Source organism: Miniopterus schreibersii (genome assembly GCF_964146895.1).
Source record: "Miniopterus schreibersii genome assembly, chromosome: 13".
Lineage (NCBI taxonomy): Eukaryota > Metazoa > Chordata > Mammalia > Chiroptera > Miniopteridae > Miniopterus > Miniopterus schreibersii.
The window spans coordinates 37,745,205-37,759,750 of NC_138113.1; the positions used below are offsets into that span (position 1 = coordinate 37,745,205).

General features: G+C 38.9%; 2 protein-coding genes across 3 annotated transcripts in view; one reads left to right on the forward strand and one right to left on the reverse strand.

Moving 5' to 3' along the window:
* Window positions 1-276: 276 nt before the first annotated feature.
* PNO1 (partner of NOB1 homolog) overlaps window positions 277-14,546 on the forward strand; it is a 197,003-nt gene continuing 182,733 nt past the window's right edge. Inside the window, exons 1-7 of one of the 2 annotated variants that reach the window (XM_081156968.1) lie at window positions 277-563; window positions 801-950; window positions 3,304-3,387; window positions 3,581-3,641; window positions 3,865-3,982; window positions 7,272-7,342; window positions 8,001-9,783. In XM_081156968.1, coding sequence (XP_081013094.1) covers window positions 357-563; window positions 801-950; window positions 3,304-3,387; window positions 3,581-3,641; window positions 3,865-3,982; window positions 7,272-7,342; window positions 8,001-8,068 — 759 coding nt within the window. In that variant the 5' untranslated portion in view covers window positions 277-356 and the 3' untranslated portion in view covers window positions 8,069-9,783. Of the gene's footprint in view, window positions 564-800; window positions 951-3,303; window positions 3,388-3,580; window positions 3,642-3,864; window positions 3,983-7,271; window positions 7,343-8,000; window positions 9,784-14,546 lie in introns of those variants that run through there. The other variant, XM_081156969.1, reaches the window with a different exon arrangement.
* PPP3R1 (protein phosphatase 3 regulatory subunit B, alpha) overlaps window positions 11,741-14,546 on the reverse strand; it is a 54,204-nt gene continuing 51,398 nt past the window's right edge. Inside the window, exon 6 of the mRNA XM_081156972.1 lies at window positions 11,741-13,877. Within this exon, the coding sequence (XP_081013098.1) occupies window positions 13,830-13,877 (48 nt within the window). The 3' untranslated portion in view covers window positions 11,741-13,829. The remainder of the gene's footprint in view (window positions 13,878-14,546) is intronic.

The window sequence follows — 14,546 nt, forward strand, 5'->3', positions numbered from 1 at the left end:
TCAGATAAAGCCAGATGCACTACTGAAATCACACAAGATTTTCCTTCGTCGGCGGCACAAACCTGTTTATCGCCTTTACCTACTGCCTTTAGTACATATACAGATTACAGATCACAAAACTCTTTGGCTGTGAGAGGGGGCCAGAGGGCGACCATAAGAATACGGCATATTTTAGGACAGCCCCCTTTCCTCCCCGGAAGAATCCAGCTTCAGGTCCCCTAAGTGGGGAGTGCTTGAAAGGGGGCGGAGCCCTGGGTCTGGTTGGCGAACGCCCGAGCCAGCGTGATGCGCCTGCGCAGTGGAGCGGCGCACGTGTTCCAGCCGGAAGCGTCTGCTGGGGCTGGAGATTCCTAGGGATGGCAACCGAAATGGAGGCGCAGAGCGCCGGGGCCGAGGACGGGTTCACCCAGGTCACCCGCAAGGGTGGCCGGCGGGCGAAGAAACGGCAGGCTGAGGCGCTGTCCGCGGCGGCGGAGGGCGGGGACGCGGGCCGCATGGACACGGAGGAGGCCCGGCCCGCGAAGAGGCCCGTGTTCCCGCCCCTCTCCAGGGACGGATTCCTGGTACTGGCGGGACCCCGGGAGAGGAGCCGGGGTAGGGGCCAGAGGGAGGTCAAGTCGGTGGTCTCTGGATGATGTTAAAGCTGCAGGAGCTCTTCTGGCGTGAAGTTCTTAGAGAAGTGACTCCGCTGGAGTTTGGTTCGTTCAGATACGGGAAGCTTTTTTGTGGATTAGTTGTCATTTTTACAACCCCACCCCCATTCCTTCAGACGTCTCCTCAATTATGTTCATTTATTGTAGGATGGGAAAGAAGAAACAAGGAAAATCCCGGTACCATCTAACAGATATACGCCATTAAAAGAGAACTGGATGAAGATATTTACTCCTATTGTAGAACATTTGGGACTTCAGATACGCTTTAACTTGAAATCGAGGAATGTAGAAATCAGGGTAAGGAGAATGTCAACCGTTTCCAAATATACTAGGGTTTCTCTTACAGGGATGAAAATTCGTGAATAGACTTTGCGCAGTGGGACTTATGTTGTCAAATGGTTTTCTTCCAGTTTTCTAATTTAGTGAATTTGAACATCTCAAATGCCTTCAGGGCCTGCATTTAACACATATATAAGTTAAATTCGTAAGTTGAGCCTGAGATCATACCAAAATACCGGCTGTGTCTGTGCACATTATTTTTATCATGTTCTCTGTTGAACTGAGAAAAGGCCAAGTACAGAGGTTGTCGTAAACAGAAGTTTGTAAAAAATGAGCTGAAGTACTTGCTGCAGTGCAGGCACTGTATTTTAACAGTATTTTGTGGAGAAATGTATTATTTTAGGAATAAGTATAAATTTTATATACATATCTACATTATATACACATACACATGTATATGCGCGTGTGTGTATATGCATATGGTGCTAGTGATGTTGAGCCTTTTTACAAATAGTCCAAATCACAGCTGTATCCCTTAGGTTCAGCAGTTCAGCTAAACAGGTTTATTGCATTTTTGTTTGTTTTTTTCATTCCATGGTGTCAGCCCAGTGGTAGACAGTCAAAATTAATTGACTTTGGGCTTCTTTTTCTGAGTGCCAATTTTGTATCAGAATCAAAGACCAAAATTAATTATGACCTTCATTTTTGAGGATTGTTATACTGTCATCAGGACTGGTATAGACTCATTGCCACTGAGGGACTAGAATAATGGACTAGAATAATGGATAAATTGAAATAATTGGTAAAGCTTAAAATAGAGAACTTGACAGACTTCCTTGCCACTTTCATTCAGATTGTCATGGTTTCATGCCAAACTTTTTGTTTCCCTATAGGTTTCCCTTGCTTCATTGCTTTACATCATCCACCTCTCCATCCTTTATGCCAGAGCTGGATTAATTTTCCCACACCACACTGCTTTTATTATGATACCCTGGTATCTTCAGTGTCTGAAGGATTAAGAGTTAAGTTTTTGACTGAACTTGCCTTTCAAGTAGGAGTCACAGTCCCAAGTTCGTCTCACCATGTTTTTGAACATTTTTATGTCCATACGTACGGGTGGCTTTCCTCTCTGACCCTGTCCTCCCTACATCCTTTGTCTTTCTATCTCAGTTTCATTCATCTCTCAAGTTCTTTCTCTTTTATGATCAGTCCATTTTTCAGTCATGCCTCAGTGCCTACATGTTTATTGTGCTTAGCTGTCATGTGTATTGCAACATCATCAGTTTGGGTTCCACTAACATTTGTTGATGCCTTTATATGTCAGACACATAGTGGTGCTGTAGCATGCACTACATCATTTTAGTCTTCGGGACAGCCCTGCGAGGTAGATGACATCTTATTTGAAATGGGGGGAAACTGTGGGTGAAACGAGTCATCTTGACCAGTCATCAAGCTGATAAGTGAACCTTGATGCTAGTAGGGATCTCTCAGGATCTCTTGCTCTGACCTCCTTATTTTACAGATGAGAAAACTTAAGACCTAGAGTATCTGTGGGACTTCCCTAAGGGCACATCTAGGATTGGGACTGGGATCTGGTTTTAAATGTCCCTCTATACAATCCTGTATGGTTTCATATTTGTCAAATATGTGGTATCCTCAATTAGATTGTGAGTCTGTGTGGGACAGTGGAAATAACAGTTTTGGAATCAGACCTGTGTTTGAATGTTACCTTTTCCACCTTCTAGTACTGTCATTGCCTCAAGCATAAGTCTTTATATCACTTAATATTCAGAGTTGTCATGAAGCTTAGAGCGATAGTAGGGAAGACACCTTTGTAGTGCATGTCATTTACAGCGGCAAGCATTGTATGACTAGCTGCTGTTACTGGGACTGTTGAACGAACTCTTTGAGGGCAGGATCCCTGCTTAGTAGTTAGTACTGGAGTTGTTGCTGTGGGAGACATCAGCTTATAAATGAAGTCAGGAGATTAGATCACAGCTTGCAGGGAAGACTTGAAAGAAAAGATAAGACATTGTCTTGGGCCTTGATGCATTGATGGGCTGGTCTGAGGACTGGTCTAAGGATGTTGAATTCCTTCAGCGTGTGTGCATTCCGGCTGCGCCAGATCAGTGATGGAGTATAGTCAGTCATTTGACAGTCTTGGTGGAACTGTCTATCTCTGGAGTTGGGAAAGTTTTGTTTTGCAAATTAAACACGGTACTTACCTCAGCAAAAACTGGGTCATGGAGAATACATTGGGAAACAGGGTGGTGGTGGAGGAAGTTACAATAAAGGGAAAGGTCATTCCTGGGATTCTGTTAGAATATTATCTTTTTCATCCACACCCGTAATCTGTGCCTTTTTAATACAGACTTGTAAAGAAACCAAGGATGTTAGTGCCCTGACAAAAGCAGCCGATTTTGTGAAAGCCTTTATTCTCGGGTTTCAGGTGGAGGTGAGTGATTTCATGACATCTAAAATGGGACCTTGAAAAATACTCAATATGAATGTTTCAGTGGATTGGGGCTTTTTTTTTTTTTATTTTTTAATTGGGGTTTTCTAGTTCTACAATTTGTGAATTTTAGCTTGGCACCCATTTTCAGGGATTTAAATGGAAGGGCTTCACAGTATTTATTTTTATATTGTAGGACGCACTTGCCCTCATTAGGTTGGATGACCTCTTCTTAGAGTCTTTTGAAATTACAGATGGTGAGTGTATGGCAGTCTTTTATTATAAAATACTGTACTTTTGTATTGCTGACTTTGCGTTGTGTGTGACTCTTGGCTTTCCTGTAGCATCAGTGAGCAGTATTTAAAAAATGTATATTTTATATCTGTTAGTAGGGAAATTTCATTAATGATTAAACTTTATGTGGAAATGGGTGGTGCACTGAAATGGCTCGCCTCTTGAGGTCTTGCTTTTTTCATTCAGTGAAGCCCCTAAAGGGGGACCACCTGTCAAGGGCAATAGGACGGATTGCTGGCAAAGGAGGAAAAACCAAATTCACCATAGAGAATGTGACACGGACGCGGATAGTTCTAGCTGACGTGTAAGTATGTGATCTTGAGAAAATTATTGTTATAATTTATATTTGATCTTTTGCTTGTTTCAAAAGTTCATAAAGGTTGTATTTTATGCATAATGTTGCCACTAAATCTTTGTCAGCATATGGTTCTGAATGAATAAAGAGTTACCTACTTTGAAAGCAGATTAACTTAGGAAAATCTTAGAAATTATAGTTTTTTTGTCAATTAGCAATGAAGGAAATATTTAGAACCACTATTAAAAGAAATTACATGACAGGTGAAAATTTAAATAGTTTCTTGGGAATCTATTAAGTCAGTAGGGGAGAGCAAGGAGTGGGTGTTTTCAATGCCATTGTGAGGCTTTCCTTTAAAATATATATATAAAGGCCTTTCATAAAAGGAAGGTGAGTAGTGTACATTGGGTGAAGACTAGAGAAGTTATATGTGAACACAAATAAGATGATACAGGCTTAAAGTAAGGGTGCAAGAAGTCAAGCTGGGATTACCCCTCCATGAGATTGAAGCTGCTCCGTTGCGAGGTCGGGATTACTGACAGATGGCTCAGAGGTTATATAATGCCATGAAGTTGGGAGAAGCAGCAGTTGACTGAGGAGGAGGGATCTGCCAGCTACTGAATCCAGAAATAATTTTATTTGAAATCATCTCATCCTTGCACTAAACTGAGAGGCTCGACTGTTTTTTATACTTCAAGAATAACTCTAATGCTACATTGGTGGCCCTCTTTACCTGAGGACAGTTGTATTATAATTTTGGTCTTTTATGAATTGAGTCTAGAGTTGGGAGTAGGGAGCCAGGGGAAACGTTTTTTTTGAACTAGAATTTTCAAAAATTTTGAAATGTATACATTTTAAAATATCATATATAGCCCTAAAAACTTAATTTAGAAATCTAAAAATGTAACTGATTTTCTAATCAAATTATGGGTAGTACATCTTAAATTTATAAGTGTATTTATAAGTGTTAACTTAAAATGTACTAGTTGAACTAATTTTTAACAGCTTTACTGTGGTATGATTTATGTACAATAAAATCCACCTGTTTTAAGTATACAGTTTAGTGGGTTTGGGCAGAGGTTCTAGTCCTGTAATCCCACTTCACTCACTCAGTTCCACCCCCCCCCCCCCAAAAGTTCAGTGTGCACCTCTACAGCCCCACCCATTCCCAGGCACTCACCAATCTACTCTGTTGTCACTATGGTTTTGCGTTCTCTAGAAATTCACAGTATGTAGTCTTTGGTCTGTGACTTCTTTTAGTTAGCATGTTGTTTTGAGTCTCTCCATTTTGTTGGATGTATCAGTAATCCCTTTTTATTGCCAAGTACCACTGTATGGATATAGTTTATCCATTGACAGTTGATGGACATTGGGATTTTCAGTTGGATGCTATTATGAATAATGCTCTTGAGTTACTTTTTTATATCTTTTGTGTGTGTGTGTGTGTTTACAAATTGAATTACACACTGCTCAAAATTAAATGTATTATCTTTAGTTTTTGCTATAAATAGGCTAATTGGAAATCCACAAGTTGAACAGTTCATACTATGATATAGCCATAAAGTGGACTGTTATGCACCTGTGTTATTTTTGATGAGTTGCTAATCTGGCAAAATACAATATAATGTGTAAGATATAAAACTAAAAAACAACTTGTTCCAGATGTATGCAGTATATCAGATGGGAAGTCATGTTGTCTATATGTCCTGAGACCTACATTCCAGTCCAATTACTACCCCATTACTTTGGTTGGTTTAGTAGGAAAACTACTGACGCTTTACGTATTCTTACTCTCTGTGTTCTTATCTTTCATGCTATATTCTAAATAATTTTATTTTTGTCAGATAGACACCTACTTTAAAAAGCTCCAAATTTCTGTCTACCTCCATTTCCTCCTCTTCAGGGGAATCAGTTTCAACTCTTAGCTAATTTTTAAAAATTATTTATCTCCATATTTCTAAATATCTTATTTACATACCAACTTCTTGATTTTTTTTTCAGATTCACTGTAGACTTTCTACCGTGAATAATGAGGATTTAGTTTTCTTTGACCCCCCCCCCACACACACTCACAATCCAGTTTACTATTCTTCCATATCCTGTCCGTACATTGTGGTTTTTGTTAGACAGTGTTCAGTATTACCTGCTGCCAGACTCTTGGAGCCCAGTTATGAAAAACAGTTGGAGGTCCCAACATTCAGTGTGCAAATGCCTGCTTGACATTGCCTGTTTTGTTTGGTTTTTCTAAAATATATTTTTATTGATTTTAGAGAGGGAGAGGGATAGATAGAAACATAGGTGAGAGATTTATCAATTGGCTATCTCCTGCATGCCCCCCACTAGGGATGGAGCTGTCCTGACCTGGAATCGAACCGGGGAACCTCCCAGTTCATGGGTCGGTGCTAAACCACTTAGCCATGCTGGCCAGGCGACCGTGCCCGTTTTTAACATGGTACTTCTTCAGCTGAGCTTGGTACCCATGTTGTTTTGACCTCCAGTAAACAACTTCCTCTCCCTGCAATAATTTTGCCGGAGTTACAGAGGGGCAATTGCCTGTTTGCATGGAATGGGGGAGAAAACCAGGGGATCATCTTGAACAGACTTTAACTGATTCTCTTGTTTTTAGCTTCACTCTTACCCCAGTTTTAGAAATACCTGAGCTGACGGGGCGAGAGAGTTCCTCTTGGGGTTCCCACGGCTGGTTTTAGATGGCTTGCTGGCATTTTGGAAGATGGGTTGAAAAGGCCCACTGCTCCCTTGTTGATCTTTGTCATTCAGCAAGGAAAGGCCATTGAAAGGGTCCGGGCGATCCCCAGTGATCTTTAGAAAGCTGTGCAGTTGAAATCCAAAGATGTGAAGTACAGTATTCCTTGCATTCCTGGGTGCTCAGTAATCCCAGCTCTGCCCGTGTGCAGTCTCGGATGGGTTTCTCGTAAACCTTTTCCTCGTCTGTAAAATGGTAGCACCACCTACCCAGTGCCGCTCCTGTGAGCACTGAAGAACACGCGTATGAAGCCCTCACACTCACGGCAGTCACTGGGTGGCAGCTGTTATTTACCAGAAATCTTAACGTCTTAGTTTTGTTTTTTTATTTTTAGTTTATGTCAGATATAATTTACATACTATAAAATTCTCCCTTTCAAAGTGGGTTCTTGGCGTATTTACAGAATTGTGCACCCATCATCCCGGCCTTTATGTAGGAATCTGTATGCATCATAATTTTTCAGTTTCTGGATTACAGGACTTAGTTTAAGGAAATGTTTTTTGTTGCTAACTTGTGTCACTTTTTTTCTTGCAGGAAAGTTCACATCCTTGGCTCTTTCCAAAACATCAAGATGGCAAGAACTGCCATTTGCAATCTCATCCTGGGTAATAATTTGTTGCTATTTTCTCTGGAAAGAAAAGAATAGGGAATCTAGAATAAACCAGATTTGCAAGTCAGCTAAGGGAAATGTTCAAGATAGCAAATAGAAACTCTTGGGGGCTGGTAAATGTGTACCAGAGAAGAAAATAGGGATCTTTTTGCTTGGAATCCTTGTCTGCTGAAGAGAAAGGGTTGATTGGCTTATATTGCTTGAATCTTTGCTGCCTTCTGATGAGGTGCACAGAAAAGCCAGTCCAGAGCATCAGGCAACACCCATGTTTTAGGTTCAACAAAAAGGGAGCTGCTCATCAGCACCAGTCAATCCAGTTGTTCCCATCTCCCACCAGGCAGCAGAGTCAATAAATGACAAGTTACTGGAGTGTAGCAGTGTGCTCAGCAAACACTTGAGATTCTTCCTTGGTGCCCAGGTCTGACTGACTAGTTTCTTTTAGAAATATTTTGGCTCTTAAGGATTTAAAATGTTTTGTGTTTTTCTAAGAATATTTGGGCATGGTTTCCTTTTTAGGCCTTTTGTTGATTTCAGATAGATCCAATGGAAAATGTTCCTGTTCTTTTTAGAGTTTTGTAGACCATTTTCATGTTGCTTCTGTATGGGATTATATTTCTATAGATAAATAAGCTTTTTTCTCTCTCTCTCTACAGGAAATCCTCCATCGAAGGTTTATGGCAATATTCGAGCTGTGGCTAGCAGAGCAGCAGATAGATTCTGATTTCAAATCAGAGTTTTCTTCTTGCCTTTGGACTCGAGTAAAAGACCTTGTAGGTGGTCACGACGAACCACGTGAATAATTTTTCAGTCACTTTAAGCCGCAGTCTCTTCTTCAGTTCTCAGCAAAGAAGCATAAACAGAAAGGGAAAGTTTGATACTTTTCACTCAACAGCTTTGAGGATAATTTAAGTATCAAAATTCAGTACCATTATTAAACATCAATTATAATTTTTTTCATTTTAAATTACATGTAACAGATTTGCAGTTTCTAATTCTCTCATTTGGAGGGAAAATTCTTTTCTGTATGAATTTATAAGTTTTTTTACTTATAAATTTATAAACATTTCTTCTCTATGAGTTGTAATTAAAGCACTATGTCAGAAAACCTCTCTGAACCATGACCCTTAATACTGGTAGGGTGTGGCTATTTTAGAATCAGGTCGTAAGCAGCAGTTTGGCTACACTGTGTGAACCAAGAAGGCTAATCTTTGTACCTGTTTTGCCACTTGTAAAATTAAAATTAAAGACATATCACAACACAAGGCTGACATGAGGGAAGAATGTTATTTTTCATAAGTATATGTGTTGGGTTTATTTCTTCTAAGTAGTGAAATACGGTAAAAGAATGTTTTTACTCTTAAGAAAATATGTTCTTCAAATGTAAAATTGTTTTAACAGTAGTGTCTGCCTACTTAAATATTACCTAAGTTTATGCATTTTTTAAATGAAGGAACTCACTTCATTACATTTGCTTGTTTATATCTAGAACCCCTGACCAAAACTTTTCAACTTTAATGACAGGAGTATTTGAAAGTTCATGTAAGAACTAGAAAAAGTATTAAGCTTCTGTTTCCTTTTTATCAGTTACATGTGCTACCGTCCCAAACTAGTCTGTACATTGCATGGGATTGGATATACGTATATATTATGGTGGGAATCCAATGGGGAATTGCTGGGAAGATTTCCCACCCAAAATAATTTATCCTTTGGCAACACAGCAGCACGAAGAGAGTATGTGTGTGATGGTATCAAATCTCTCTACTCATAAACTTGGGATGCTGAACTTTGACTTAGCACCTTGAGTTCTGGGCACCTCCCTGGTCAAGCATTTATCCCCTCACCGGGGGAGCAATACTAACTGGGGTTTGAAAGGGAGATAAAATGTTGGAGGAAACCCAACTAATTCTTAAGAGTGAGAATGACGAAGGAATTAGAGAGAAATCTACATCACAATGACAGTTGATCTTAACAACCTGGATCAAATCACCACTAAATCTAACACCTCAAACCTTAGCCATAGGTATCCATTTCTATGGCATTTGTCATGTTATACTGTAATTAGTGTCTGCCTCTCACCCTGCTCAGTATGTAGCACAATTTCTGAAATATAACAATTTACTATTACTGGAAAATGGACCTCAGGAGTATTTTCTTAGGTATTCAGTGGCTAATAATGGTCTTCCTAGTGATTCCAGATTTGGGCTCCCAACTCTCATGCTACATAGAATTAGGGTGGTAGAGAAGACAGTTCATGCTCGTTGAGCATCTGGAAAAGAGACCTAACTTTCCTGAGTTCAGCCATGTTAAGATTGGGCCAGCATAATTACTGAAAGTATACAGCGACAATGTACATAGCTGTCCTACAACCTGCAAAATGCTCATACTGTGCAAATGTTAATTTGGTCAAATCAAGTAAATCTCTAGGTTTGAGCGAGCAAGGACTTTGATCTGGTTAGCTGACTTATAATGCCTGGGGAAGTGAAAGGCAGAAGTGCCAAAGGACTTCAGCTTACACATCAGCTAATGCAATAAGATATTCGAGCTCGTGGGAATTTTTGAAGACTAAGACACATGACACATGAGTTTGACCAATATTTAAGTCCCGGAAACAAGATTGAGATTTTTTTCACTGTCTTATGTACTCTTTTAAATTGTAAATACATAAAGTTTACCATTTTAACCATTTTTAAGTGCACATTGTTGTGCAATTACCACCATTTTCCATCTCCAGAACATGACCTTCCCCAACTGAAATTGTACCCATGAAACACTAATTCCCCATTTCCCCCTCCTCCTGACCCTTGGCAACCACCATCCTACTTTCTCTTAATTTGACAACTTCAGGAACTCAGAAGTAGAATGATAGTGTTTTTTTTGTAACTGGCTTATTTAACATAATGTCACGTTTCCCCAATGTAGACAAGTCAGACTTCTCTTTAAGGCTGAACATTATAGGTATACCATCTGTCAGGCGCATTGGGTTGCTTCTACCTTTTGGCTATTGTAAATAATGCTATGAACATGGGTATACAAACATCCTTTAAGAGTCCCTGCTTTAACTTCCGAGTGTATACCTAGAAGTGGAAATGCTGAATCATGGTAGTTTAATTTTTTGAGGAATGTTTACCGCTTTCCACAAAAACTGCGCCATCTGACATTTCCACCAGCAATGCAGTAAGGTTCCAATTTCTCCATATTTTGCCAATATTCTTTCCTCAGTGATAGCAATAGCAATGGGCACGAACCAGTATCTGGTGGTTTTGATTTGAATTTCCAGTGACTAGTGATGTTGGGCATTTTATCATGTGTCACTGGCCATTGTATCTTCTTTGGAGAAATGTCAAGTCCTTTGCTCATTTTAAAATCAGGTGTTTGCTGAGTTGTAAGAGTTCTTTATATGTGGATAGCAATCTCTTATGATTGACAAGTATTTCCCCCAGTTCTGTGGGTTGCTGTTTCACTCTGTTGAGTCATCTTTTTTACTCTTAAGAGCATTAGAACTAGGTAAAGAAAGGAAGACCTAGGGCTTAAATGCATCATCTATTGATTTAGGCTTAACTAACTCTATTCCTACGGTAGTATAAGGGGGTCAAAGAATCCAGTGCATATCATCTCATACCTAGTACATAGCTGATATGGGTGTCCTGGGTATAAAACACCCCCAACAGCATTAACTCATCTGGGCCAGGTATGTCACTTACCTATCACAACTATCTCAAGTGCTTATTATAGCGCTAGGCATGTTAGTAGGAATTCTACAAAGTTGAATGAAAGTCTCAAGAAAAGTACTAATTTTTATCTTTTGAAGCATAACAAAGTACTGAATAAAATTTATTACACTACAGGCTGGGCAGAATTCTAGACAAATAAGGCTACCAGTGAACAAGGGACAGAAATCCCTGCTCTTGCTGAGCTTTCATCCATTTTATTTCAATAACCTGAAAAGACAAATACATAAAATCTGTAAGTATACTCTGTCAGAAGATGTTAAATGCTTTGGAAGAAAATAAAGTGGGATAGAGGAGACTCAGGTGTATTCATATATTTAAATACAGTGGCCAGGACAGTTGCTGTTGAGCAAGGCTGCACCTGCACGAAGACTTGGAGGCATTAGCTGTGGGACATCTGGTGGGGAGAGTGCAAAGCCTACAGCGGAAGTAAGCAAGGGCTCCAGACCACAAGGAGGCTAAGGCGGCTGGAAGCAGAGGAAGGGTGAGGCAGAGCAGTAAAAGAATGAGAGGGCTTAGGAAGTGGTAATGACGTGCTTTTACCCAGTGATAAAGCAGGTTTATTTTTACCTATGGATTACATCAATTTATCAGTTTTTTAAAAATCCAAAACAGTGAAAAAATACTAGAATGGCTTTGGAAGCCCACCAAAGACCACTGTGGATACACTCAAGTTCCAAATATTTTATTTTCTTATTCATACAGTATGAAGTTTTCTAAAGATCCCACAACATGACGTTTCATGCAGAAGAAAAACTAAACATTCAACATAAACCACCCCTCCCCCCCCACCCAAACACACTAAAAAAAAAAAAAAGAAAAAAACCCTCATTCCCCAGTAAGGAAATAATGTTTGCACTATTTTTCTGTAACGCCAGCCAAGATATGCACAAGCAAGAGAAATAGAAAGCATTTGCTAAAATATTTGTAACAAATACTTATGTACAAAAAATTCACAAAAGACTAGTTCCCCCTTGAAGCAGAGCACATGGCAGTTGACACTGGAACAGATCAAACCACTGGCTGGGATTATAAACCACGTACTGATCCAGAGGAAGAAAGTTACATGTAGTGGAGATTTTCAGTTTGAACATTAACATTTCCAAAGTTTGGCAACATTATCTTTTAAAATTATGCAAATTATGTAAACAAGAGGTACATTTTAAACCGATCTACATGCAAAACTCCATGTCATGCAAGGACACCAAGCACCGAGATTTTTCTCTCACAGACAGAGCCCATGATGTGCAGCACTCAGTTGAAGGAACAGCGATGGCAGGCAGCTGTGCCCAATTTAGGATTCGTTCACCTTGATTCAACCTGCCCTTTCCCACTAAGGACTATAAAACCAGTTTTTATTGAAAAGCTATATAGGGAAAGACTACTGTCCTAGAAAGCTAAACAAAACGTTTTCTTCCAGCCAACAGTACCTTTGCAGAAAAGGGAAGGGACAGTAACAAGTGGTGGAATATGATGCACTACTTTTATATCACACAAATTTATTAAGTTATCCATTACAAACATGGGCAAATCAAGAAAGAACACCTTCATGCACTCTTTACACCTTACGGTAAAGAAATTTAAGAGGTATAAATTTGGATAAAATTTTTCTCTTCTGTGGCATACACATGAGTAGGATTTCTCCCATTTAAGTCACAAATATATATGGGTGTTCCGATACATGCACATTAAATATCACCCATGTTTCAGATTAGCTGCAAGTCTTTTGAAACACAGAAGGGGAAGTTTATGGTTCAAACGTGGGTTTAATGACAAATTATTTACCCATGTACTAAAAACGAATGGATATCCTATGCAATTACACATTTACTTTAGGTACTCTTCATTAAGTAATGTCAAAGGTAAATTATGATTGCCTCACATAGCTTCTGGCCTTTATGTATGAATCACAACTGAAACTTACATGTACTCAGGGACATTTAATAAATGTGATGGCTCCCGGTTATGAAGAACAGAATGAAGCAGCCATAAGCTTTGTGCAGGTACTATATGAACACAAGAATGAGCTCTTGGCAGTAGCACTGAACTATACTTTCTCCTCACGCAGAGATGTAAAAAAAGCTGCTCAGCAATGAGACGTAGTCCCTGGAAATATATTCATAGGTATAAATAAAGTTACAAACTCCTTTGTTACAAAAATGTAATTAAGGTAAATAATAGGACGTTAACAAATGCTTTGTCAATCTCTCAAAGGAGAAAGCACAGGAAAAGGAAAGTAGCTGGCCTAACACCCGGTTCAAATTGTACAATCTTCTACCTATATATAAAACTGTGTGAAATAAAAGTAAAGATGTTTTATGTTCTGCTTGGCACTTTTGTACTCTATCATTTTGTTTCTGAATCAAGTATATTAAATTAAAGCCAACCTACTACACATATAGAAAGCTACATATATCTATATATAAATATTTACATATGTATATATAGATACTTTCTTGTTATAAAAGATGAAGAAAAATAAATTAAAAAGCCAACCCCTTCCCTTTCTTCACCACACTGATATGCTCTTTTCATGTTGCTGTCCTTCAGACTTTAAAGTGCTACACGGAGTTATTGAGAGATAAGAGTTCAATAACACTTAGTTGGCTTCATGAGGCTCATGTTGGAAAATGTGGCTTCACAGAGAAAAATACTTCCATTTAAATACACAGAGAGCATTGCTGGACGTCTTGAGCAGATCTTCAGAGATGGAGAAGAAAGCAAAAGTGTTGGGCGGTACTCTTTAAAAAAGAGTCACACATCTACCACCATCTTTTTGTGGATATCTAGGCCACCTACAACCTGCAACAGAACAAATCAAGCTTAGCCATGTTGTAGAAATTCCTTTTTACTAGTCTAAACACCTTAACAAAACTACAATTTAAAAACATATTATTTTAACCATTTTCAGAAGCTCTGTTTTTTTCTTTTTTTAAAGTTGCATTGCTTCTAGTTAGAATTTTCATGGCTTCTTTCTTCCAGGAGGGTGAGCAAATTTATTCCGTAAAGGGCCAGATAGTAAATATTTTAGGCTTTGTAGGCCACATATAATTACTCTTGCATTTTCTTTTTCCCCTTAAAAATGCAAAAAAAACCCATTCTTAGCTCAAAGATGTACACAGTAGGCCATGGGCAGGATTTGGCCCACTCTGTAGTTTGCTGACCCCTACACCTTAATAGTTTCAGAATAAATGATAACCACATGTTACCATAAAAGTTGTCATGAAAAACCAAATATGGGCTTCACTCTCAGTCTACTTTAGAAAAATTAAAAAATACCAAATGATTAAGATTTTCTGCACATTACTTTACCATGGAGTCAAATACACGTAGAGTTCTTACAGACATCTCAGTTAATATTAACATGGCAATCTAAAAGTAACTACCTGTATTATTATTTGGGGAATAAACTTCATTAAGTATAATAACTTATATAAAGAAAGTGCATGAGTCATAGTAAGTGTTCACAGC